Here is a 27,548-nt window from a genome sequence, read left to right as displayed (position 1 = left end):
CCCATCAACCCGCTGTTTGGAGAGATCGTAACACCACGGCCCGCGGCGGATCTGTGTAAACCACAACATTGGAGTGCCAAGTGAAGTAAATGTGCGTCGCGTGTCTGAGCTGAAACCACTGAAGGAAAGATTAATTATGATAAGTTTTTTAATGATTGCGGCCATTTTCAGAATGTTCAGACATATTAAATTTGACAGTACAAAAAACTTGCGAAGTGGAAAACTGATCCGTAGAGACGGTAAATGAGAAGGAAAAAGGCTGACACAGATTTCAGCTTTCTCTCGCACAGGGCATACCTACGTGTGTGGTACCTGAAGGCAAGGGTGGGGGAATTAAATAGAGCTTAATTTCTGACAAATATAGAATCAAAGACACAATCTAAAAAGCACACCCAATTTACAGTGCAGGAAAGCTCTCAACAACTCACTGTTCTTTCATTAGTAAGTTTCATGTTAAACCCTATTAAACTGGACTGTATGATTATTCAAAATATGTACAATTCACTATTATATACAACTATTATATACAACTTAGTTATGTTCGTTAATACAGTCAAATAATCTTACATTTTTTGTGTATGCAGCCTAAAAATTAGGTCTGGAACAATAATTGAATTCCAAAATTAACTTAAATAACAATTAAACAAAAATAAATTATGGAAAATAAGATTGCATCCAACCACATGTCCACTTAATGAATACGAATGAAGACATTTATTGCAATACTAATTTAAAACATGTACCTAAGGTGACTTTAGAATAAAACGTAAAGGTAACATCTACGTGAAGTAAATACTGGACTGCATTTAAGAAAACATCATTTTATGAACATTTTTCACCATCAGAAATGTATGTACAGTATATGCTGTATGAAGCTGTGTCAATCGGTATGAAGCTAGTTAGTCATTTCGAAAGAGTGGCTACTTAGGAGTAAACCTTATCGTAAGCTAAAGTAAGTTATAAGTAAGATTTATTTTTAACTGTGCTACACAATGAGCTCCCAGTCTAAGAAGCTTAATGACTACATGCAATGTTATTGCAAGTAATTATACTTAAAGGCTTATGGTAAATTCCCATATGGAGTAAATGGTCAAGGTTTATGATGGAAAATCATCATCTAAGTTGTGCCATTTTCAATTACTCAAAATTGCATTATTATATTTGGGGCTTGCCAACATACTGTTTATACTCACATCAACATCTTGCTTCCAATGAGCAGTCAACGGCAAACTGATACAATTTATAAAATTCAATTGAGTTAATCGAATAAACATAATAGAATGAAGGCAGACTAAATGTCAAGCTTTTTCTAAAGGACAGAGGAAGGTAAAATGTACATCCTCACAACACGCATTTGCTTTGAAGAGAATGTTTTTGCTGTTAATACAATAGGGAGGACAGATGTGCCAAGGTTCCATGATTATAGACAGTGTGCTATTGCGGCGTCATCACTGAACTTAACGCACACAGCAACAACCCCCTGGAGACTATTCCTGTTAACTTATATGGAATCTCATCACTTTTTAAGGATGAGTCTAAATTAATAATGCAAGGTAAACTATAATGCAGGGCAGGCACGCTTAGTGCTTTTCATTTCACATTTCACCTCGCGTTAATTAACATTTTCCCCTGTTTTATGAGCAAAATGTTAGCATAATGTTAGTGGGGTACATGGCTAAATAAAAACAGAATTTACCTAGCTAGCTCGCTAGTTGGTATACAATAGCATTTTTGAAGTTACAGTTCACTCCAGTGTTCACCTCCAGTGATTACAGTGTCATAGTCACTTTCATGGCATATTAGAAATATTACCCTGCAGGAATTAATGACCACATGTTCAATACGTTACTGTATATTCACATTTGATTTGCATTCGCAGGTAGAACAAATATGTCTCCACAATCTAGAATCCTATCTCCATTGCAGTAGTACAGTCACAGACCTGTATCAAGTCAATAACAGATGCAATCTCCACTCTGTGATGGCCACTTTCAGTTCCTTTAGTGTTAAACTTTAATTCTGTTCAGCCAAATCTGGCCTGGCTCCTGAATACCCCTGTCAGATCCTGTGTCTAAGTAATGACGGTGCAGGGTTACATGCTATGGGAGGGATCAATCACTGAGGTTCATTTGCCTCAAACACATCACGTCCTTGAGCTACAAACAGATCACCCATTCTAGCTAAATGAACACCCTGAGGTCCGACAAATCCGTGTAAGTAAAAAAAGACTATTTTTTATAGGAGTTTCCATTGGTCATCTTCATAGGATGTACAGGCATTAATGAGGCTTCAGGTCTGGCCATTTGACTGCTTCCACACCAAGCTCCTCCACATATCCACAGATCTCTTCCACACATCCACAGATTTGTTTGTGAAGAGTCTGTGAGCTGCAGTCAGACCAAGGGGGCTCTACAGGTCCAGTTTCGGAAGGACTCTGCCATCACAAGAGCACCATCAACACCATGGCGGGCAGCAATGAAACCTTCCAAACCCTATTGGATGGCGACGAGGAGATGGGGGCGTGTCTCATGGCGAACACTGCGGTGCTGTGATTGGTCGGGACCTCCACGTTGCAAGCCATGCCTTCGCAGCAAGATATGCACTCCTGAGAAAAGCACAGTGGGGTGGGGCATTGAATAAGGACTGACCAATTGGGACACATTAAAACTCACATTTGATTACTTTCAGTTTCCTGTAAGTACAGTGCATGAACTTCCACTGGTACCGTTTCCAGAAGATAGCCGAAAAGACATAAAGGCAGGGCTGAGTTAATTTCATTCATCCATTATATTATTTTTGTGGCGCCAGTCCTTAATGGCGCCACAAAAAAACCAAAATGGAAAAAGTAATCTTTTTATCTCCACTTAAGCCTCAGCAAGTGTACCAAACTCATAGGGGGCAGCTCAAACAAATCGACTTCACAAATCTCTTAAATCAGTCTCTGATCACATGCCATGCTTTCAGTGTAGCTACTCATGCCAGGGTCAGTAAGGACATAGCTTATGAAGGTGAAAATTGTGCTGCAATGCTAATTCAGGGCACAACAGCAGTCTGCTGATGTCTAGACAGTCTAAAAACTGGATAGACAGCCACCAACTGCATGTTAACTGAACCCTCCACGAGGACTGACCCTCATTACATCATGTGCTGTAAACAAAGCAGAATAACAACAAGAGAAGGGGGAAATGGTGGTGCTAGCTGAGCGGTATTAGCAGAGTGGTAACAGTAGCAGCTTAATACAAACATATTCCATTTCTCCCTATGGCCATTTTCCATGCTGTCGCGGTCATGCATAATCCCCGTACACACAGATAAGTGGACTTCCCACAAACAGCAAGAAATGGAGATGCAAGGTTTATGCACGATACTGACAACATGCTTTTAAGTGTAGTAGAGCTTTAGTACTGCAGGGTAAAGAATGCATTACTTCCTCTAAGCCAGGCCATCATGTCACCAATTCTTTTTTTGCCTCTTCTTAAAGTCAATTTTACAATTGTAAAGATACGGTTTGCTACGGGTATAAGGTGTACGACTATAGAGGTTCCATTTTAGCTATGACTCTGTTGTGCAATAATACTGCATTTAGACCAGCCAACCATAATGACAAGCAAGTGGTCTGACAAGTGGTCCCAGAGATTAGCACCAATTAAAAAGACTGTAGAGCATGTAGCAGCTGTAAACGTGGCCTTTCAGTACTCTGTCTCTTTTAAAAAATGTATTCCTGAATCCATCTGGGCACCTAAGCACCTGCTGTATGGACGCCTTAGCTTAACAGAAGTACATCAATCCGTTTAAAGATGGCCGTGGAAACCTGCCAGACTGAGCCCCTCCCTAAAGCAGCGCTGGCTGCCCCTGGAATGGGCGGTGTGTGTGTCAGACTCACGGTGTGTCCAGCGTCTCTGTGGTGCTGGCAGCCTACAGCGTAGCAGTCCTCTCTGCTCACACACCTCTTGGTCACAGACCTGGTCTTGCCGTGGCTGGCGAAGCGATGCACGGTCATGCAGAACTGCGTATCTGCCAAACAGGCGCACAGGAAACACACGTCAATCACATCGTCTCACTCTGAATTCACACGCTACTCTGACATTATCCAGTGCACCACTGCCAGTGGAGGCATCAAACAAGTACATACAACTGCAGAAACAGTTACAGTGTATATTTGAGCAATGCTACATTTAATTTAAACCGATTATAACCATTAAACACCACCATTTTAAAAATTACATCCGATTAAACCAATATACACCCTAATTTAAGAGGAATCACTTCAGGTTTTCTGAAGAACTCCAGGATTTGAATTCATACTAATTCATATTAACTTGTTTTATTGCTGCTGTAATCAGTTTTGAATATGAATGTGCAACTGAAATATCATTAAATATACAGTACGTTCCTGGTTCATTGCTATGGCATGAAAATTTAATCCTGATACATTCCAAGATTTATTTATTTTTTTTAGGAAAAATAAAAACTGAAAATGTCGGGCCCTACATACATGGCATCAAAATAAAAGCACCACATTGCATGTTTATGTATGAGCACCAGGGAAATCAATCAAAGCTAATGTTGGAGCAAACGATTATGCAGAAGGACAGAAGGAAAGATGAGGCCAGAGGCGGGGTCAGGTACCATACTGCACCTCTCTCCACCTTCCCATAATGAGAAACCTCTAAGGTGCTACACACCGTTGGTCTGTAATGGTTCTGCCAATGTCACTGTCAGCCAAGAAGCCATGCATTTCCTGCAGTAGGCGAGAAGGCTCTATTGATTGGCTCCACCTGAGGCCCTGCTCGTCCAATTACAGGCAAAACCCATGGTGAAGTAAATATGCCAGTGAAGGACCTTGACCATGAGTGCACTCGTTTAAGCTAAATTATGGCTGCAACCGCAACGACACAACCTCAAAGCTGTGTGTGTGTGTGTATATACTGTAGATATACATATATATATATATATATACATACACACACACGCTACTACCAAATAATAATAATAACATAAAATACATTACTTACAACTTACTTTATATGCATTATGTTCAAAGTGCTTTCCAAATAAAAGAACAATAAGATAAATGAGAATAATATAAAGGATAATACAGATGTATAACAAGCGCAGCCTGTTAGATGTATGAATGGTCTTTCTTTGACATGAGCACTCACCCTCTGGACACCATTTGTCCTCGGCCCACCGGTTGCAGCTGTAGTTGTCCAAGGCGCGCTCGCAGGTGAAGCACTTGAAGCTTTTGGGGAAAGGGGTCACTATGGAGACATGTAAATAAGGAAGAGTTAATTTTATTTCTTCTCGCCTTACATTGAGCATTAGCATCGGTACAAGGTAGCACTGGTTATCATGAAGACGATAAAACTTACCGTCTGCGGGCGGGACAATGTTGTAGAAGTTGATGTGATTGACGTTTCTCTCATCGCATGAGGCTACAATGAAGAGGACCTGCAGAAGCGTAGCGTGAAGCAGGATGACGGAAAACGCCATCGCGGCGGCGGGATGAAGGCCTCTCATCGCCCCTGAAACAGCAAGGAGAGAACATCACTCATCGTTACCCACGGCCTGAACAGGAGGCGCCGAGGTCAATCCCCCTATAAGTCCGGGGGCAACAAGCTTGATAAAGCAAGAAAAACCGTGGAAGAAAAATCAAAGCAATCATATACAGCAGGGACCGAGACAATCGAGTAGCACCTGAACCTGTGATTTAATGGTTAGGTGATAATTAGCTGTCAGAGTAAAAAGTAGCAGGCTGTTAGGACATATCATTTCGGAGAGAACCTGTGATTTACACTTCTCCTCAAACAGTTTCCTCCGCCTCTTTCTCTGTGATGGAGGCTCTGAAACAGCAGCTGACTTTTTTGTGAGTTTGGGGAAAAGAAAAAAAAAAGTTGCAGTACATGGTGTTGATTTTCCCACCCACATTTTCTAGTGTCACAACTTTTCTCTGCGCTATGTTGCCAACCAGCTTTGTTTGATTTCTGTGAAATTATTATCTGACTTCTATCCCACTACCAAAGTACTAAAAAAACAACCCATCTTTTCTTATTTTGGGAAAAGTTGAATGAAACATTCAAATGAGAGCAAAATAAAAATACAACTTATTATTGTTATTATTAGTAATAATAATAATAATAATACATTAAGGAATAAAATATTCATTCAAAATTTAAATCCACTTATGCTGCAGTGTATTTATGCAAGCGATTCAGGTTAAGCTGGGTCTGCAGTAATGTGAACCATGACGATGTGCAAAGACTGAGAAAGGGCTTGCTGAATAGCTCACATCTTTTTCAGGCCCTAGGCATGTGGTCTTATCCTCTGGCCCCTAACCCCTGACCCCTGACCATTAACCTTTGAACCCGGACAGGTAGCACCATATCAGCAAGGGGAATGACCCCGGACAAGCCTGAGAAAGCCTTCGATGGGGTCACGACGGAGTTGAGAGACAGGGCAATCATCCACATAAAGCCACAGTTTGTTCTGCCAGCTAAAGATGAGGCTCTTAACAAGAGGAATATAAGCAGAGGGGACTAATTGGCCAGCTTCTTGTCATGAGAGTAAATTTGTGGGGTCTAGTGTTTGAAACAAAGCCATGTTAAGCAGTACATGGATAAGCAGTGGGATTTACTCCAGTGAAATGTCCCCCACGGTTCAATGATAAATTAATCGCTCCGCCTTTTAGATTGAATTCCGGGGCCGGACTGAGGCCGTGGAGAGCCCGTCTCAATCGCCCTGAAAGAGTTTAATCTGAATAGGGCTGCAGAGCAGGAAGAGACACAGTGGAACAGTGTAATGAGAGTGTCAAAAGAGCGCCCTCATTCCCAGACCACGCAGTGTGTGTGTGTGTGTGTGTGTGCGTGTGTGTGTGTGTGTTTGTCTGCGCGCACGTTTTCACAAGACCGAGGGGTACAGGAACAGGGAGGAGGGGGTACAATGTGGACCCTGGCACAGGTCCAGAGGTCAGTTCTGGTGCTGGATGGGTGGCGCCGCGGTGACTCCTTGCTTTGGGGAAGTAAACGGAGAGACGCTGTCAGACCCATCAGACCAGCCCATAACCCAGGATTCACAATAACGCAGAGGCAGCTGATTGACAGAGCCACTGAAGTGAATCAGAAGAGTGAAAGGGCATTCTGAGTTATAGTGGCACGGAGCAGACAGCCCACAGACAGTCCTGTCACATTCAGAGAATATTAACAATCTTCTTTTCTGTCCTCCATTTTGGCTCTCTAGCACCAGGCCAAATATAGTGACAACATTAATAAACACACATTAAAATAGGCCTTGTCTATTTACCCAATTTACCCAGTAAATGATTAATTTTCCACCTGACTGTTGTTGTTTCACACAGGGTTGAAATGATGTCCAGATGAATTGAAATAAAATACCCTGAAACTACTTAAGTATCCAATGATGAAGTCAAAGCACATTGTTTAGGTTCAATGTGGCAAGTAGACTTATTCATTCTTGTCACAGTCTGTCCACATAAACCTGTTTTTGTGTGAAAACGTACAAAACCGTGCATTCCATAAGAGCGGATAGAATTGTAACAGCATGTAAAAAATAAACTAGGCAAAATTCATACAACACAAGGATAGCTACAATTTAACTTGTAAACAAGTAAATTTTTTCGATGAGGAGCCTCAAATTATTAGTTATGCCGCAAAACAGCATAGCATTAAATATTCCGACTGATTTTAAACAGATGAGTTATTTGGACTAACATACAATTGAAGGGAATCGTATGAGGAAACGAGCACCATTCAAATAGTAAACATAAATTTAACAAACTTTTTTTTTTTTATTCATTGTGAACCAACAAAAAGATCCCCGCAAAGCACGCTGCCGTCAAAATAAACAGAAATGCCGGAGCCAGTGCACATTCCGAGCTATGTTTGATGGCTAAACAAGGCTGAAAAGCACGCTCGCCTGGGGAAAGCTTTATTATTGTTAGAACAGTTGCCATGGACAGAATCTCTTTGACACTTCCAGAACAGTTACCAGCTCATTCATTTTACCTTCAGGAATCAAGACTCCAGCCAGAATTCTGCCATCATGTGACAAGACAATATCCTGTATGACATCACTCAACATCCCATGAAAAAAAACACAACATTTATGCAAATGAGGATGCAAAATATGTATTTGCAAATATTTTGGGCTTGGTTATGTCAGAGATATGACCTATACATAGGGCATGTTTATTCTGTGATAATGATGACCCCACCAAAAATAAACAGATAATAATACAGACCTAAATAAAAACCGAACGAGCAGACATACTTTATTTAAAATGGTTAAGTAGCATTCAGGAATCCATCCATCCATTATCTATACCAGCTTAGTCTGGTCAGTGTCTGGTCACGGATGGGGGGGCTGGAGCCTATCCCAGCATGTACTGAGCGAAGGGCCAGAATACACCCTGGACAGGTCGCCAATCTATCCAAATCTATCATACCTATGGGCAATTTAGAGTCTCCAATTAGCCTACCTGCATGTCTTTGGACTGTGGGAGGAAACCGGAGTACGCGGAGGAACCCCGACACGGACACGGAGAGAACTCCACACAGAAACTCACTCTCCCAGCATAAGATAATAGGTATAAGCATAAGTAATAGAACTACACATCAGACTACATTTTGACTACATTTTTACTGTCATTTCGAACTAATGAAAAACACTTTTCTCAAGAGGTCATGCATCCCCTCTTTCTGGAATTTTTTTTACAGAATTGTACAGTTTCTAGTTGCTAAAGCTCACCATCCAACTACACTCTAATACTTAATTTAATTTTTTACAAGCAGGACAACAAACGGTTCTTTATCAGTTCAACAATCTGCAGGCTTTACTTTTGTGAGATATTAACCAGTGACCAATAGTCCTGTGACCTATAAACAATTCCCTAATGCCTAAAAATTAAATGCCTTCCAATAGGACCCATCTCTTCCATGGGAAGCAAAGGACGTGATTCTAACTCTGTTCACACCCTGTTCATACATGCTAGCATCCCACATTGATTAGCATGCACAGTGCAGACACTTGGTTTAAACAGAGGCAGAGTCTGCATGTGACACCAAACAACCACCATATCAAGCAAACACTCAAACTCTTTACTCAACATAGTTCTTATTTCACTTTTCAGATACCCTCTCATTTTTCTCTCTGAACATTTAAACAAAACTCTTTCTGAGACAAATATCAAATGAATTTGATGGATTAAAACCAGCGTGATTTCTCACATAAATATATAAGCAGTGTAAAACACAAGGCATGATTAGATAAGAAACATCGATCTTACAAGCATGGCACATTTCAGGTCCCTACAAGGGCAATAATACTGGTTTTCAAATAGCTTATACATTTTCTCTAAAGAAATTCATATCAATTTACTTTTTAAAAAATGAATGTAACCCTGATTTAGGGGTACTAAATTTAGGAGTTATCAAGCCCAGCTTCTAGTCCTTATCAAATGGTCCAATAAGCCAAAGCCTGCCACACAGACACACACACACACACACGCACGCAACCTTCTTGGGAGGAGCCAGACAGCTGATCCGGCAGACTCATTAGCCGAACAGGTGCAGCTAAGGCTAAAAAATAAGACAGGAAAGGCAGATGAGAAAGATTATAGAATCACTTGAAGTTGTGTTTTCTGTTTTCACATGCCCCATTTCCTCCTCAACACCAACTTGACAGGTGTGTGCTCTCTAAGACTTTGTAGACTACATGGCTACCACAGTATACTTTCATCTACTAAGGAAAGAAGGCAAAAATTATATCAGTGGTATCTAAATATTCAATATAGTCACACTGAAAATAGATTTATTCTTCACTACACATACTGTAAACCTTGAGGAGTAAGATTACGGTGTGTGTGTTTATATTGTGTTTGGTACAACAATTTGATTTTCAAGTCATTAAAGCAGTTTGTTTATAATTAGGGCTTTTCGGCTCGTGACTTGGTGTGACTGCGGTCAGTACGACTTCACTGCCATTGTCAACTCGAAGCGTAGACTCCCTGTATTTAGCTACATTTAGAATGTTAAGTTCTGGTCATCAAGAGACCACCACAACACACTGCCATGTACACTATAAAAAATTTAATGTGTGACAAAAATTGGAACAATTTAAAAAACATATTGGAAAAGTACATGTTGTTGAAATTCATGACAAAATTTAACCAGCAAATTTAAGGACCATTTAAAATCATGATACAGATTTATTTTTCCATTTTCTCCTATAGACGGCTTAAGCAGCTTGAAAAAAAACATTTAGGCGACCTGCCTAAGATATTTTAATGCAGGAAAAACCCTGATAAGTTAAAAGAACGCCCAACTGGACATACGATGACAGGATCAAAGAAAAAGCATCCATCATTTTCAGGGAGCACCTGAAGGTGCCCTCTGGCTGTGCCTACAGCTGACCATGGTCCAGATAGTTTTGACACTTGAGACCTCTTTCTTAAACACAGCGTTCAGTCACAGCCCTTGGAGCTCTAAACACAAAGTCAAACATCCATAAAATGTTTTAGAGTGGGCCATAAATCTGTATGGCAAGCTCACCGGAGGTCAGGAAGTATGCACAGTCAACTTGGGAGTGGCTCAGTCGACGTTCACGTTGAGAGTAAGCTCTGCCCTATATGCTCAGGTTAGAGGCTCAGATATGTTATCAGGTGACTATGAATGAGGAGACACAGTGGCAACGCATAATTGGCAGTGTCCTTCCAGAGGGTAGGTTTGTTTAAAATCAGCCAAGTGTTACCACTATATACAGTCCGAACAAAAAAAGGTTCCAGGGACTGACGGGTTACCCCTGGTTTTGAGTGAGAAGCACAGCCATGCTCTGATTGGCACAAGCTCTCTCATACAGTGCTGTAGAGAGGGATCTCAGGTAAGTATATACCAGCAGCCAGTATAGGGAGAGACATGGCGCGCCTGTTATAGGCACTAGCTCTCCCAAAATGTGCTGTGGAGACACTGGCTAACAGGTGAGAGCACCTGAGGAGGGCACAACCTCCAAGTGCACTGCTTTAGACACGTGGGTGTGAAGGGTAAAGCAGAAACTCAAAAGATTCCGCCAAAGAGAAGAAACAGAACACAAAAAAATTTCAAAATGAACAAACATGCCCTTGGAATGGGTCTCAACAAGCTGCAAAATAAACACGAATACTGAGATTTACATTTCGACCACAACTGCAGAATATATGTATAAAAAACAACAACGACAAAAAACAAGCCAAACCCAAAAAAAGCAAAAAAAAAAAATAAAGGAGTGCACAAGTTTCAACCTGACAGTTTGACTGTGGGTCCCCAAAGGCTCAGCTTGTGTACATGTTGGCAGAGAGCTGTCTGTACTGTGACATCTTAACTATCACTACACACCAAACACCCAGTGTAGTCTTTTCAGGCCATTCTGTGGATAAGAGACCCTGTGATTAATTATAACAAAGCCAGCTGCTAAGTGGCATTTCTAGTGACTGGAGATCTAAAGCAGTAAAAATCAGACAAAGCAGGAGTGAAACCTGAAGAAGCAGCGCTGTCAGGTTCTGCCTGCTGGAAGAGAGCAGCGAAAAACACCCCTATCCCAAAAGATCCCAAAAACCACAGGAGAAAATAGATTTACATAAACTGTTCGAAAATAATTAATTTACAACAAAATAACTAGATTTACAGGATTTCACAGTTCTCTCAAAACACTGTCACATAAAATAGGATGTATATAGGATTTATTTTTACCCTTCATGAAATGATATTTCACTGGCGACATCATTTCCAGTCTTCACTGTGTTTTTTACAGGACAATTTTTTTGCAGTGTACCCTGATTGAGTACGAGTTCTAAATTCTGCATGCCAAGAAGCTTATTTTTAATAAGAGAAAACCTTGGCACACACATCAATAATTGTTGTGCCTTTCCCAGTTCCCAAGCAAAAAATACATTCCATTCCAAAACAGAGGTCCTTTTACACCACGTAAGTGCCATAACACATCCATCCCCGCTAACCTTCCCCACAGAGGAGGCCTTCAGTCGGCTCTTCACCCAGAATATCTACAAGCTGTCAAACTGAGAACAGCCAGAGATTCTCAGAGTGGCATGAGAGCGGTTTCCTGAAAGAGGCGCTCAGTTTAATCTCCTAAGTGTATTAAAGTTTATTGCATCATAGTGACACACAAAGGGACCAGTGTGTGAGCCACAGGCCTCAACTGATTTTTTTTCCCCTAGAACACAAATTTAAAAAAAAAAATAAAAAAATTACTAAAATCCATCAAGTTTTGAAGAGCCTTATCTTTGGCGAAATTCTGTGATTGTGACTCGTGTTTAAGATGCATGCATTTCTATTTCTTTTTAGCCTATATAACATTCGAAACATATTCCAATGAAGAAAGATACCACTCAAATCTGCTGTTATATCAATTAAGTGGATTATACCATTGCAATCCCTTAGCAGAAAAGAATGAGTTTTTTTCTTTTTTTCAAATATAAAATAGGCAGCACCAAATACCAACAGCTGCAAATGTGAAATACTAAAATTTACAACCACTAAAAACAGATCAAATGGCACACAAGTTTCTGTTCAGATCTTTAACTCTGCGGTGGTCAACCTATATAAACCAGCGATAAAGATAAAAATACTCCAGAGTTATCCATGTTTGAAACAGTAACTCATCCCTGAACACTGATCTGCCCTGGAGGAGATATCTGTCTAGTGCAATCAAGATAAATGTGTGAAATCTAAGAGTCTTGACTGGATTTGAAAAGAAAACTAGTGTTATTGGAGCCAAGGTTTTCAGCTGTTCCAAGATTCCAAAAAAACAGACATGCTCTCTCCCTGGTGGAGGTTTACAGCTCAGATTCACTATACTTCAATCCTTGCTCTGGTTTATTCCTCTTTGAAGGTACACACACATTGAGGCTGCTCATTTTTAGAGTTCACACCTAAATTCAATTAAACTTCCACAAAGATGCGCCATTTATTGACAACTTGATTTGTGGCGCCCACTATTAATTTCCGATTAACCAGCATATTTGCTATTAGCTATTATTTAGCTAGTTCTGCAGTCTTTCATGTTATTTGTTGTTTTTTTTATCCTGCTGATAGCCCTATAAAATTAACTCTACATACAATGCAGAAACATTGCAGTAACATAAAAAGATATTTTCAAAATTATTTTCCCAGCAGAGTTGATCCATTGATGATACGTGCCACCTTTCAAAGTTCAGTCTTAAGTGATCCTCCTAGTTACAGCCCTAAGAGAGCAGGGTTTCAGAATCATCTGCTAGTCGACAAGTTGACAGCTTAATTATTACTTACAGTGACTGTGTCGGCACAGGTTGATATGACACACGGAAGACCAAGCTATGGATCAGGAGTGCTGTACAAAACCTTTTCAAACATGGCTTCTCTCATAGAGTGTTGACTTTTACCATACGGTCCTCCATCAAAGATCACTGGCTAGTTATCTGGTTCAAAACCAACTCAGTGATGTAAGATATTATTAGAAAACCCAAAACGAGCAGTGGTGTGGAGCAGTGGTTGGAGAAGCAGAATAAAGGTTTCAGGTTTTAATTTCGGGTGGGACACTGCTGTGTTCTCCGAAATCAGGAAAATTGAAGAATTCCTGAATTTAGAAACATGAATTGCAGTACATGTTATGGCCATCCATTTCTCTGGGCAATATGCAAATATTAATAAATATAATTTAAAAAAATAATATAAAAACTCAAAGCAAACAGAACACTTCATCACTGAATATGAAATGTTTGAGGTAGGGCTGGACTAGGGTTGGATACAGGTGTCATTTTAGTTCTGAAATGCGAAAACCAGCTTTGCTCTTTCTTTTTTCTTTTGTACACTTGCATGAATCATTCCCCCTTCAGCACTACTCCCTTTCTTTCATTTTTGGCAAAGTGTCACCTGTATATTATTGCATTCCTTTGAATTGTTGTACACTACACTGCTGACAGATTAATGAACTCATTTTGTTGGTACAGGGATAAACAGCTGAAGTCCTGGACAGGAAGTTACAGTAAGGGGCAAGCACAAACAGGATTGTGGGAAAGCTATCACGTTGCCTGCACTGATGCTCGCATACCTGGTGGAGGACAAGACGCCCCAAGCCTGTATTATCGCAGTGGTTGGTGCACTGCCAGCTGTACTGGCTATGGGTGCAGAGCAAATAATTTTATGGCATTTAAAGTTCAAAACAGATTCAGCTCAGGAAAGCCCTTATATCCAGCCAAATGCTCTGGCACGCCTTTGATTGCATGCGCTTTCCTGAAAATTAAGCCAGGCCTCATGCTTGAACAATAACAAACTTTTATTTATTTAATTTATTTCTTTGGTGGATGTGCCTAAATCTCAACAATTCTCACATTTCCCAGAGGGGATGTGTGCACGATAGGTGACCCTGGTGTCAGATTCAAAAACAGCGGTCACATCTCCGTGCCCCTTCTATCGCACACATTCTGCACCGGGATTCCAGGCGCTTTGGTTTCCCCTCACATTCAGGCGGAGAGCCGGAGAAGAATGGCAAACACTAAAATCCTGTGTTGACTATTCAAAACTCCTGTGAAAAATGGCAGTGTCGCATTACGGCAAGCGGGTGTACGCGTTGCACGTTTAAGTGGGGGAGATAAATCAAAACCTCCCAGATGCTCGGTGCGGCGATGCTTAGCAGAGGGCTTATGGGAGTCTTCTGCTCAGCGTATATTTCTTCTGTTGACTATCAGCGGGAAACACGCGGGTCTGCCTCCTCCGTGCGCAGAGAGGCACAATGCTTTCTATTATACGGCACTTAGAAGGCACACTCATCACCGAGACCTGTTACTGCTGTGGAAGCCATAATGAGAGCAGTGCAGACCCTTTTCATGTGGAACAAAGTACAGCATAAAATTATGACAAAACCATTAAAACACCCCTTTTCCAGTGGTGTTCCTGGGACAAACACCGATTCACAGCGCTACACCTATCCACCTATCTGCCCAACAAAATAAAATCTGTTTCATTTTTCACACATACAGTGCTAATTCACTTTTTTATAACTGGTTTACTGTGAATTGAACATATTATTAGGCCAAGGTAAGTTCATAGAAAAAAGCAAACCAATAATTATGTCAATGTCCACAAGCCTTAAAAAGATTTTAAAAGAAGCATGACACAAAATGAAACCTATTTTTGCAAAGAATATAAAACCGCCAGTCTACCTGCAGTGTCCCAATCTTCAGGAAGAATTTTCCCCTCAGTTGATAACTCTGTCAACCTTCAAACAAAACAAAAAACAAACAAAAAAGTGTGAGAAAACAATCTGTATGACAGAAACTTTCCTGCACTTTAGGCCCATTTCCACCCAGACTCTCTCCACTCAGACTCAGGAAGTGGCAGGGTTAGCATGCTTAAAGCTAACCGGCAGGGATGTAAAGTCTAAGACTCTTCAATTGGCTTGTTTACCGATGCTGACTTCCCAGAAAGACAGACACCCTGTTGTAAAACACTTAAGTGTTTTACACAATGCCCTGTTGAAGTTTAGCGCCTTCCCTGCCTATAGGAACAGGATGGCTCCCTGCAGTGCTGCGTGTCTGGAGTGTTTTGGTCAACGAGAAGAACTCCAATTTGGGTTGACCTCCAGAATCCCTGTTCGAGAGGTCAAAGCGACAGACTCCAATCAGGCTCGACATGTAGAGCAGGGAATGTGGGCAGACATTTGACTGTGGCTCTTTCGGGAGGGAGGCGGGGGATAATTATGGAGTCCGACTAAAGTGGCAATAAATCGTATTTACATGAAAAAGCATATAAACATTCCCGGATGGCCCGGGCTTTGATATGCAAGCCATTCAACAAGACGTGTCAAACAGCAGAGATTACACTGTCAGGCTGACCGAGATGTCTTCCGAACTGCCGGGTGCACTTCTACCAGGTTTTCTGCAAATCTTTATTCTTATGTTTACTCAACTCACCTCCATTTGTTTTTTTGGTTTTTTTTGGGGGGGGGTAGGAGCAGGGGGATTAGCCTCCAGCAGATTGTAGTCAGTTTTCACATCCTGTGCCATTATAGCCATGTCTAAATGTCACAGCTCAGATCTAGTTCCTGCCCTAGGCAACTTTTCAGCAGCTTTCTAGCTTCACTACACATTGGCCCTCACTTCAGATCAAACGGTAATCGGTGACGCGGTCAGCTCCAGATGTAGATACGAGATTAAGTCTGCTTGGAAACTGTTCAAATACGAAACGGCAGCAAAAAAAACTGTCTACAATTTTAAAACAAAACTAAATTCCAACAGGGTTATTCCCTTTAGAGGTTCTTTTTTCAACAAGCATCCTAGAGAACACTAGCTCACTTGTGTGGCTCTTGCAAATGTATAATATAGTTAGTAAACAATTTTTTTTAAAAGTTTATTACATTTTTATTCCTGTGCCCCATTACTTCCCCAAATTCTCCACCTCTGCGTGTTACTTGTCAGCACTTAACCCTATTTCTGTGCACACTGACCCGGCGCCCTTCTTCTGCACCGTCATTACAAGGGGGGAGGGACCAGGTCACCTTAATTAGCCAACCAGCTGCACCTCCCCAACCCCTCCCGGCTCCCTGGCTGCAGGTTCCACAGCGCCTCGGAGAAGCGGAATCCCCGAACAAGGACGCTCTTTGTGCGCCCTTTCAGGGAGGAAATCGAAACGCTTTAATTCGCCTGCTATTCAGACAGTCAGCAGTTCGGCCGGGTAAAAAGGGGTCGAAACGACCGGGCTCGGGTGTCACGGGCCTGGATTCTGCTCCTCCCCCCCCCCCGTTTTGTGTCCCCCTGATAACACGCATGGAGGCAAACCGTAGTTGAAAATGGTGTAACGTATGCACAAAAGCCAGCCAGTCAAAATCATCAATATACATTATGTGTATACAGTATATACAGTATGTGTTTTTCATCACATAAGTGACCAGTGTGGAGAGAATCAATGCTCCTCCATATAATTCCACTGGTATGCATTCAGGTAAGCATATACCCTCCATTAAAAATCAAGCCTGGCACATGACTGGTAGAAGAGGATACCAGCCATAAGCATCAGGTACCATCAGGTCTGCAAACCACACTAGATCTTCGAAGCTTACCAGCATTCTCACAGGTAGGCAGGCAGAGAGATTGAGTGCTCAGAAGGAATGCCACGATCCCCTCTGGTCTGGATCACAGCACCGATCTGGGTATGCAAACTATGTTCCCAGGACACCTGCTCGGACAAGCTTAGGAGATCTGTTGACTTTTTGCTGCCAGACACAACTGCGAGCTATTTTTAAAACACTCCAGACCACAGCTGTAATCTTGTCTATTTTTTAAAAGGGCTGTAAACGGGGCCTCCCAAAAGGTTCTCATTATGAACCCAGACTCAGCCCTATAGCCTAGACATCACAGATCACAGCTTATGTCATTAGCCTACACCAGGGGTGCGGAAAGAAGGTTCTGCCTTTAATTATCTTGTTAGCCGAATGATGTGAATTGTTTTAGCTACATTCACTGATAAGCTCAATGAAACTTGTTACTGTGGTCTAGTCTACAAGTAGACCAGTGTTGGTGTACATGGCTAATTAGCTAATTGGCTCAGGGGCAACTGGTGGTAACAGAAACCAGCATACGTACAGGTCCCTCCAGGCCCAGAATTCCCCACACTTGGCTGACCTAGAAAGCAAAGAGATGGCCTTTTGCCCCCACAGAGGTTAACCTCATTAGCCCAATTCCTTTCTGCATTCGTGCTAGGCCACTCATAGTTGCATTGGCCTCTGCACGCACACCAGAAGGCCTGAACCAGCCCAGCAGTACAAGTGTGAGATTTCAGTATGCCACATAGCTGGCTTTGGGGGTAATTCTGTGTACTGGCTGTATTCAACTCCAGCAGGAGTGGTGCACCTCATCATCAAGGTGGGCTGCCTTTTTCAGGGCTTCAAGTCTCCTCAGTAGATTTAAGTGCATGCTGGTAGAAGCCATTTTCACATCAAGAACATCCAGAACAATTATGAACAGTTCAAAATGAAGCAAAACATTTTTATACTTTGAGACAACTGTTATTATTGCGTGACATTATTGCATTATTTAACAAATGCTTCTGACTAATAGTTATAAAACAAAAATATGTACACTGCCATATTGGTGCACTAAAATATTTATTTTTTAATTATAAGCTATGAAACTCATTGGGACAGGTAAAAACAGCTTGAGGGCCCTTTGACTGCACATTGGCTAACCTGATCTTCTGTGTTGGGGAAAAGGTCACTCACAGGTAACACGCAGATACAGATCACCTGTGGACTGTGCATGAGTTCTGTGACTGAGGGGGATAGAGAAGGTGTACCATAATCACCATTTACAACATATGCACAAGAAAAATCTTCTGCTGAACAAACAAGCAATCAATCAATCAAGCATCATCATCCTGACCTTTGACCCCTACTCTAAAAGGGACACACAACGCCTGCTGACTGCTCTTCATCACAATCCATAAACAATAACTACAAAATGTGACAGCCTACTGAAGAATTTCAAACAGCAGACATGTTTTTATTTCCCTGATTTAATAGTAAAACCAAAGGCCGCGGTACGTTGTTCTAAATCAACTTTAGATCATTTAAAAGATCAACTAGATGTGAACTTTTCCCCTGCGCTACTTATAAATACACTCTGTATTTTCCCACGGCGACCCAAACGGCCGAAACACTTTGAAACGCTTACAACTTTATTAAATCGCTTTGGAGTTTGCACTTGTCCCGTTCAACAATTGACTCAGTTAAAAGGGGGTACCTCCACATTTCACCCTCAAGTACCCAGTTTGATAGAGTGAATAATCATGCCCTTTAAGCGGCGATTAACTTGATTTCATTTTAAGCTGCTCGTTAAGCGAAGAAAGGGTTGCCGTGGTTTTAATTAAAGAAACACAATGCATTTCTGCATTTGCAAGGGGATCAATAAAGCACGGCCCATCCGCGTCATGGCTCGTTCAGCTGGTCCTTTTGTTGACAGTGCTTTTCTAATGGCCTAATCTTCCTGGACGATGAGAGATCGAGAGTTCTGTTGCTCTCGTTTCCAGATTTTTCCCCCTGAAACTCGCTTAATCATTAAGACTGGATCAGCACTAGCTGGAAGCTGTACTACTGTGGAGTTTTGTCAAGACTTCTGAACAGACGTCAAAGAATGAACCTTTGAGATTTCAGTGCACTCTAAATTTTATTTAATTGCGAGTGTGTGTGCCTGTGTGTGTGTGTGTGTGGGGGGGGGGGGTGTTTGGCCCTGGGGTGGGGTGGGGGGGACAGTGTATTTGTCCCCTGTGCCCCCTGATATAAAAACACAATCCACAATGTGCTCTCTGGTTCCTGCTTCTTGGAATCACAACTGTGACTGAGATTTGGGAGCCTTGATAATCGAGAATTCTCAGCGTGTATATAGCGAAGCACACCAAGCAAAGCGTGACTGAAACGCATTATGGGTGAAATCACTTCCAGTCCAATCAGGCCAGTCTATTATACTGGCCTCCTATTTTTCGTTAACATAACAAGGTTTGAACAAGAATGAGAGATCTTCTGGAAAAGGTGGTTAACATTATTCTCTATAAAAATGTTATTATACTATTCAGAACGAGAAAGGTCACATGCAAAACTGAACCAGGCTGTGAAATATTTGATAGTTACTTACTGTCCCATTAACATATATAATCAACATTCATATTCATCATTGAAGAATGTCACCACAGCTAGCTAGTAAGACACCCAACTTACCTAGGGACCAGCTTGTAGCTAATAATGACCAGATTTTGATAGACACCAGGGATTTCACATATTGATTATGTGAGAAAACTAGCTAGATACACTTAGATACTTAATTTTAATCAAACATAATATTGGATAATATTGGTGTCCAGACATTAATTGGTTAATTGTGCCAAGCTGGCACACTGACACACCGACGCTGAGAGCAACAGATGCGTCATGTCCATAAAACGGAAAAGCATCACCCTCTGTCTCTGATATTCTTTCTTTTCTCTCTCTTTCTCAGCACAAGAGGGCACATGTACAAACTGAATTTAAAAAGGCTGGTTGAACAAGGTCTACTTGTTGCAAAAGCCATAAAGTTAATGAGTGTTGCGTGGCTCCACTGCGAGTTCCTGTCTAACGTTTGCAGGTCTGATTGCCCTTTGTGAGTTCAGTTTTACGGCACTGTGGCAGCCACTGAAGAGCTGCTGGACCCATGCTTGGGATTCCTGTGGTTTCGTACAGGTTTGGAACAGGACTAGCCTGTGGCATGCTGTACCCTAAAACATCAGAGACAGACACACAGCCCATGCAGAATACCTTTACATTACTGTACATCACAGCTACAAGATATTTCATTGTCAGATCACTACCTTATTCAAGTGGATGTGACCACAAACATTAAGGCTTAAAAAATAAAAAATAAAAAAAAACACTTTTTAACTGCATGGAGAGAAGTGTGCGATTTGAACCTGTAACAATGAAATAATTATAGCTGAATTTCCACAAAATCATGGTAGAATTCACAACAAAAACAAAATGCAACAAAAATCAAACCAGGCTGAGATCACACATTAGGAAAGAGAAAGCTGCAGGGCAACAATAGAAAATGAAAACACCACAGACTGTAAGAGAATGATAATGACAATGCTATTTTCAAAACCCAGCAGAAATCACTAATCGGGGGTGCAGCCCTGAACACACAGTGTTATCACTACCCTGATGAGAGTGCCATTGTTAATGTGCTCTGATAACACCGTTAGCTGGTATCTCATTTCCACAGTGTTCACCACGCCAATCCTACATCCAACTGTGAGAAAACACTGGCAACAGTCTGCATTAAAAAAACTAAAGGTTATGCCCTAAATTCCACACTCCCCATATAAAATGGCTCAGAATAGCCTAAATCCCCAGGCTTCAGTAGAAGTCCAATGCTGGAGGTTGGCTCTTCTGGAGGTATCGGCCAACTTTCTGCTCCTGAAATATATTGCACACTTCCTGGTATCTGCTGTTTTTTTTTCATTGTTAATACTTGTGAAGTGCCCTAACTGCTCTGCTCTGTAAACAAGTTCACTTTAGCAGGTAATTCAATGCTGAAATCTTCCTCTGATGTCATCAAACAGCAGATATTTCTTAGTGAGGGGGGCTAATGGACATACTCCCCACGTACATGTACACACACACACACAGTCCCTCTCTGCTCTTCCCCAATCTCTTGCTCACTGTCTCTTTGCCAAACCTCCCTCTCTCCTTTCCTTGTCTCTCTCGCTCCCCTCCCTGATAATCAGTAAGGCATTCTCCTGACCCAGTGTGATTTCAAGTGGAACAGACCTGTCTGTAATCTGCCCTGCCAGTCACACTACAGGAAGAGAGGGCAGCGATCTCGCTCTTGACCACTCTGATGGAAAGGGAAATGACTGATGGAGCTCTCTCTCCCCTGCGCCTCTGTCACAGAGCCTTCCGGGTCTCGCCGATTAAGCGCCCGGCAACAAGGGCCAACCTGTCAGACTGGAGGCATCGCTGAGCGGTGATGTGCCACAGTCTGGGGCTGCCAGATAAACAGAGAGGGTGAGGTTCTGGGGGCATTCGAGTGGGGGGTGAGGGGACACTTCAGCCCGCTAAGGTCCGGCGGGGGTGAGACCCAGCCTTCACACAAACAGCGCTTGTTATCACAACAACAACAAGAACAACAACACAAACTCCTGGACCGAAGCCACCCTGATCTTCACTATGTGTGGAGATCAGCCAGTTCACCACACAGCCAAAGCCGGGGCCTTTGCCACCATCAGAACCAGGGACATGACCTGGAATCACAAACCGACATTTTGGCAGGGTTCCTCCTCCAGGTTACACAGCTTGCCCCCCCACCCCTGTGGGTAAGGCTACTCTTACCCACAGCATGGCCCAGCCAATCACAGGCCCTTAAATGCTTAATAAAGAGATGCACACCTACACTGCAGGGTGCAGACTATGAAGTGTGGAACTAAAAGGCAGGGTAGGCCAGAACTGCAGTAGTAAAGAGAAAGTGTGACTATAACACAAGCACCATCTCTATACAAATACACTCTAACTAGCAAAACTCAGGGGAGAAGGGAAATCGGGGGGGAAATACTATAATAGCAATACATGCATATTTGTAATTATATTACTTAAATAGTATACTACTAATGCCCTTTAACTTCACAGAAATTACGTGAAGTGTTTAGTGACAGAATCAAACAAAGGTGAGTGGCTTATTGTTAGGACTCTTTAGTTGGCCGCAAACAAGTTCTCAATACGGTGCACCTCAGCTGTCTCAAATGGATAAACATTAACTACATTTCGAGAGGTCGTGAAATTCCCAGGTCAGTCTACAATCGCTTCGTGGCAAATAAAACGCTCCACCAATAACTTGTAGTCGTGTTAGGACTCGTCACTGCGATAGCTCCAAAAAAGAAAGTTCTTTCTCTGAACGTCGTTTCGTTGTACAGCACAAATAAAACGAATGAAAGCTTCAGGCTTTTCACAGCCGCAGCTGGGATAACTTCATTGTGATTTACCCGTGTCCAGAATCTGCCGTCCATCTATGTCTCAAAACGCAACGAATGAACACTGTCAGTCATAAGAGTTTTCCAGACGTCTTCAATAAGCCGATCACAATAGCCTTTGTCCGTCGGATACAACGTCTGAAACAGCTGGCTACTAGACGTTCGGCGCAAAACAGATTGCAAATGCTCTATAAACACAAAGCCGCTGTAGCTAGCAGCCAAAGAAACGCTGGCGCAAAAGTCGAACGGTCAGTTTTACAATGTTGCTATTTGACTGTACATCATCCATCTGCTAAAACACTAAAACTTTAAAATGAAAATAACTTTGAATTATGTCTGACAATGGCTAACCTTGCATTTAAACTTCCGTGTGTTTTCAAAGTTTATATATTTTTTTACTGAATCAAGGCACCCGAAAATAAAACGGTCGAAATCTCAACCGCTGTATAAATCATTAAGAACATTCTTACCTCTTTTAATTAGTAAGGAAGTTTACGCACAGTGTGCAGTTCAGGACAGTGTCACATCTCCCCACAAGCGCAACAGTCCCGCTCCATTACCAGCGTCCCGTCCCGACGCTGACACCCACGAGGTTGGAGAAGGGCGGGGTCGGGGCAGCGTGGAGGCGGAGATATAACCAAGAGCAGGTGAAGTAGTTTTTCCCTAGAGACGCCTACAGTAAGCTATTCGTGAAAAAAATAGCCTCCAGCCTAAAACCTCTCGTCAATGCAATCCCCGATGTATCTGTTAACAAAGCAATATGCCTATTTATGATACAACAAATACAAATTTTGTTTAATTGGCTTTATTATTATTATTATTTATGTGATTAAACAATATAGGTGAGCGTTTCGATAAAATATAGACATAAGAATAAACAGCCTATCCACCTGTAAAATTGTAATAAGATAGAGCTATTGTTGGGCCACCAAATAATATTTAGCAAATCCAGACTGTGATACTGTACATCGAAGAAAAAACCATACACGCAAATGTAATGACGTTGATTGTGACTTTATTTCTTTAACATTTTACACCACGCGGTATCACCAGCTTCATTCAAACCGTAAACTGAACAGTATGGCTCTGAATACCCACCCACGTGCGAAACATTGATTAGTTCATTTGCTTCTCGCAGTTTTAACCAGGCTCCTTTTTGCATCATTTGACAAAACTCTCTAGATACAGACGTGACACCTCGGGTATACAAATGCACATTTTACAAACAGAACAAACGGATGAAGTTTTCTTTAAACGCTTAATAGGAATATGAATTCACTAGCCTACTGGACAGAGCAATAGCCAACTGTCTCCACGAACCGTAAGTGTTTGTGAATTTTCTGTCTTTTTACTGACAGCTGAGAATGGCGAACAATTCTCACTATTGGATATAAATATATAAAAAACTGGACTTTTGGCTTATTAAATATTCGGTTCAAACCTTACACTTCAACGATTTTTTTTATCAGAAAGAAAACACATTGATGAAATAATCGTCGTAGGTGTAGCCCAATAGGCACAATAATAATAACAATAATAGCCTACAAAAAAGTCAATGTTGACGTGTTTTGGTATGGAGCAAATTGAACACTGTTGGTAAAATAAATAAATAAATAAATAAATAAATAAATAAAGCCTACATTTGCATGAATATTCAGCTGCTCCAGCTTTCTCCATTTTTATATTCTGCACACACACACAAAAAAAGCGGAGTGTAATGACAAACCAGGTTGGTTTTCGTAACAGCAGAATACAGACATTATTAGTTTTCTTAACATAATCTGAGTCTAGCCATAGTAGGATTGTGCCAAAGAGTAAGTTTTAACATCCATTTAAATACATGTCCCAATTTTCTTACTCCGTTCTTCTTTTAAAGAAATTACTGGAAATGTAAACCAACAATTTATTAAACCCAAATTTTCCGTTAGTTCCTCACACCCACAATAGTCCCATCCCAAAAAAGGCTAATTACTGTATATACCATTCCAAAATTAGCAACACAGTGACATATCACACAAATTGTGGAATTAAGTCACCATCGTTAAACTGTGTACAGCTGAATACAAAATAACACGTGAACCCAGTGTGAGACCAAATATCGCCATCACTGATCAAAACTCGGGGTTAGCCAATTCAGTGTGAAACAGTGGCAGAAGAGACAAGAACTACTTGAAGTTAATTCCAACAATGACCATTAATGAATATTAATAAGAAGAACGAACTTCAAGCAGGACTGCAAGCTTTAAGTGGCACTTGCTTCATTGTGGAAAGTGTACATCAAACGCTTTACATGCAATGCATTCCAGGTGCCATTGTAACATTTTGAGTGTGTAAAAGTGGAGACGTACAATACGTATTTATGACCAGTAACTTAATTGCTGACAGACTGCACATAGTTTCACCATAACAACCCCTCAGAGATCGTCAAGAGAACCCAGGAAAAAATTGTTCTAGACAGCATTTGGCAATTTAATTTGGGCAATTTAATTTTGAAATCTTGCCTATTGTGGATGCCATGTCTTATTACTTCAAAACAGACAAACAGCCACATCAGGGCTCTGTAGGTCCAATATTAAGGCATCAAGGTTGCCAGGTGGCAGGGGAACAGTCTGGTTTAATTAATAACATTTACATTTTCACAAACTTTTGTTGTGTTTGCAAAATTCTCAAATAATTTCAACAAAAACTCAAGACTAATTTCACTTGAATAAGCATGTACTAAATACTTAAGAATAGAGGCTGATATCTCTGCATGGCTTAATGCATTAATGTCCTTTATGTTCATAAAGGATTCCTTGAATGGCACTAGCACATTGCTATTGGGTAGAAATGGTAGAAACTGCATTGAGAGAAGCACAAATACACTTGTTCCCCGCAAGAAAGGCTGAGTGGCTATTCAGTTTCTTTGCAGTGGTCTGTATGGGCTGCACTCAATTCACAATGCAGTGACTACCTTCAACACAGAACACTGTACGCTCTTTCAGGGATTCTTTTCTCATATCACATACAACATGTCACATATTTAAAAACCTGACATTATTACAACAAAAAATAAATGAACATGACATGAAATATGATGATCAACAGGGGGGGGAAACATCTGGGGAGGAATCCTTTACAAAGTTTAGATACTCCCTTTGAAATCCATTTCCTGAGGGTAAGTGTTTGATTGACAGATGATGTCTGGAGTTGCTAGTTCCTCTCACAAGACCTTCATCAAACATTTCTGGATTTGTTCAACTTTGCGCCAGCATTTCACTACCCTTAGAAGTAAAAACTATCACTAGGTACTGTAAACTGACCCAATAATGAAGTGGATACAAAAATTTGTGCAAGCGATTCGATTATAGGTTCTGGTTCTGTCAAAGCCATTTCAGTTTTTCCCAGCCTAACACAATATAAAGTCATGATCTTCCAGCTAGAATTGGTGGGACATACATTTACAATACCTTCCCTGTTTTTGATTTTATTTTTAAAAAGTCATACAGTATACTGCAAACTCTTAAGCATGTGGTGTTAGGCTATATTTTGTATAAACGAGGTGAGAGCAAGTTTCAGTGAAGATGTTGATAAATTAAATAAAAATAATAATTTATACATCTCCAAGTAAACATATAAAAAATAAAATATTATTTTCACATAGAACAAAGCTAAAAGAAGTGAATGCCCATAAAAGAATGAAATTCACTTTGTAGAAAACTGAAGTGCCAACACCAGTACTTTGGTGAGTCAGTCAATAACACAAAACAGAAAATTATTTCTAAAATAAAATACATTCCTGATCAGATATTTGTGAAGGTTAATCTTTAGTCATGAGCTGCCATTTTTATCACAAATGAGCCCTGACCCCCCTAATGTAATTCCTGAGGGTGTCAGTATCAGACAGAACTTCCTCTTGCTCACTGAATTCTTTCCCTCTCACCTTGTGTCTCTCTCCAAAGGAAAATGTGGCAACTTGCTCTCACATAGACCTAGTGATGTGATGTTCCTGGGCTTGCCTTGCCCACAGCTGTGATACCGAACAGAAATGACAGGGGAATGATGTGCTTTTGAACCTTTGGCACAGGAACAGGGGAGTTTGTGCACAGGATGGGTCATGCTGGCACAGTGACATCATCAAAGCCTCTTGTGACATCACCACAAGCGCATCATTCACTGCACCTGTCCGCCCACCTGCTTGAGAACAACCCTACACCTTACAGGGCACACACAAAGATACGTACTGACCGGCAAACAGCAACAACACAATTCAGGAAATAATCTCGGCTAAAGCACAGATAAAGGGTGAAGGATGGAGAGAAGGAGGGGGCAGAGAGAAATGGACAAATAGGATAGGGTGAAAAAGAGAGACGAGAGAAAGACAGAGACAGAAGACTGAGAGAAGTGGAAACTGTACATGAGACTCATCGAACTTCCATCTGCTGCAAGAGGAGAGAGAGGGAGAAAGAAAGGGATAGAAAGAAAAAGAAAGGAGGAAAACATGAGATTATGCCAAGAAATGCCCACATATGGTATCACATTTGTCATCGATTAAGTTTGATTCGTTAAATAACTAAATATTTGTAAGTGAGCTTTAGGTTCTCAGGAATCAGAATTAACCAATACATCAGGATAGTGGAAACTTAACATTAAAATTAACATTCTGGAAGAGGAGTATGATTTTTTTAGATCAATTAATGCCAGCTTCCTTTTATTTGTAAATAGCAAAGACAAATACAAGTGCACCTATTTGTCAGATGAACTGGAAATTTACAAAAGAAATTCAGGAAAGGTACCCTAGTCAATGGTACAAGGGCAGTGCCCCATCTTGGAATCAAAACTGTAACCTCTGAGCTTTAAGATGAGTTCCTTCATCATTAGAACCTATACTACCCGGCATTTTACTTTTCAGAATGATCTACTTCTACTATTAGAATTTGTGCTGAGGCAATTTTGTTGTTGTTGTTGTTGGTTCATGTAATCAGCATGCTATACGCCACTAGCCTGAAACCGAATGTATGCTGTCCTTTATTCTGTAGT

At 41.2% G+C, this 27,548-nt stretch overlaps 2 protein-coding genes across 4 annotated transcripts in view; both read right to left on the bottom strand.

Annotated features, from left to right (window-relative positions):
- Positions 1–134: 134 nt before the first annotated feature.
- lypd6b (LY6/PLAUR domain containing 6B) lies at positions 135–23,154 on the bottom strand. 3 transcript variants are annotated; one of them, XM_064326686.1, is made up of 6 exons: positions 23,000–23,154; positions 15,206–15,261; positions 5,373–5,525; positions 5,163–5,261; positions 3,884–4,014; positions 135–2,605 (listed from the first exon to the last, which is right to left on the bottom strand). In XM_064326686.1, the coding sequence occupies exons 3-6, from the start codon at positions 5,518–5,520 to the stop codon at positions 2,441–2,443; spliced, it is 543 nt and encodes a 180-aa protein (XP_064182756.1). In that variant the 5' UTR covers positions 5,521–5,525; positions 15,206–15,261; positions 23,000–23,154; the 3' UTR covers positions 135–2,440. The 3 variants fall into 3 exon arrangements, with proteins under 3 accessions (XP_064182756.1, XP_064182757.1, XP_064182758.1); XM_064326687.1 differs by having other exon boundaries at positions 23,030–23,122; XM_064326688.1 differs by lacking the exon at positions 15,206–15,261.
- A 373-nt stretch (positions 23,155–23,527) lies between these two features.
- Positions 23,528–27,548, bottom strand: part of kif5c (kinesin family member 5C) — a 35,829-nt gene continuing 31,808 nt past the window's right edge. Inside the window, exon 26 of the mRNA XM_064326685.1 lies at positions 23,528–26,950. The gene's annotated coding sequence lies outside the window, so the exon portion shown is untranslated. The remainder of the gene's footprint in view (positions 26,951–27,548) is intronic.

This window comes from Anguilla rostrata, chromosome 3 (genome assembly GCF_018555375.3).
Source record: "Anguilla rostrata isolate EN2019 chromosome 3, ASM1855537v3, whole genome shotgun sequence".
Taxonomy (NCBI): domain Eukaryota; kingdom Metazoa; phylum Chordata; class Actinopteri; order Anguilliformes; family Anguillidae; genus Anguilla; species Anguilla rostrata.
The sequence above is the reverse complement of the archived record's forward strand: the minus strand, read 5'-3'. Positions and strand labels throughout refer to the sequence as shown.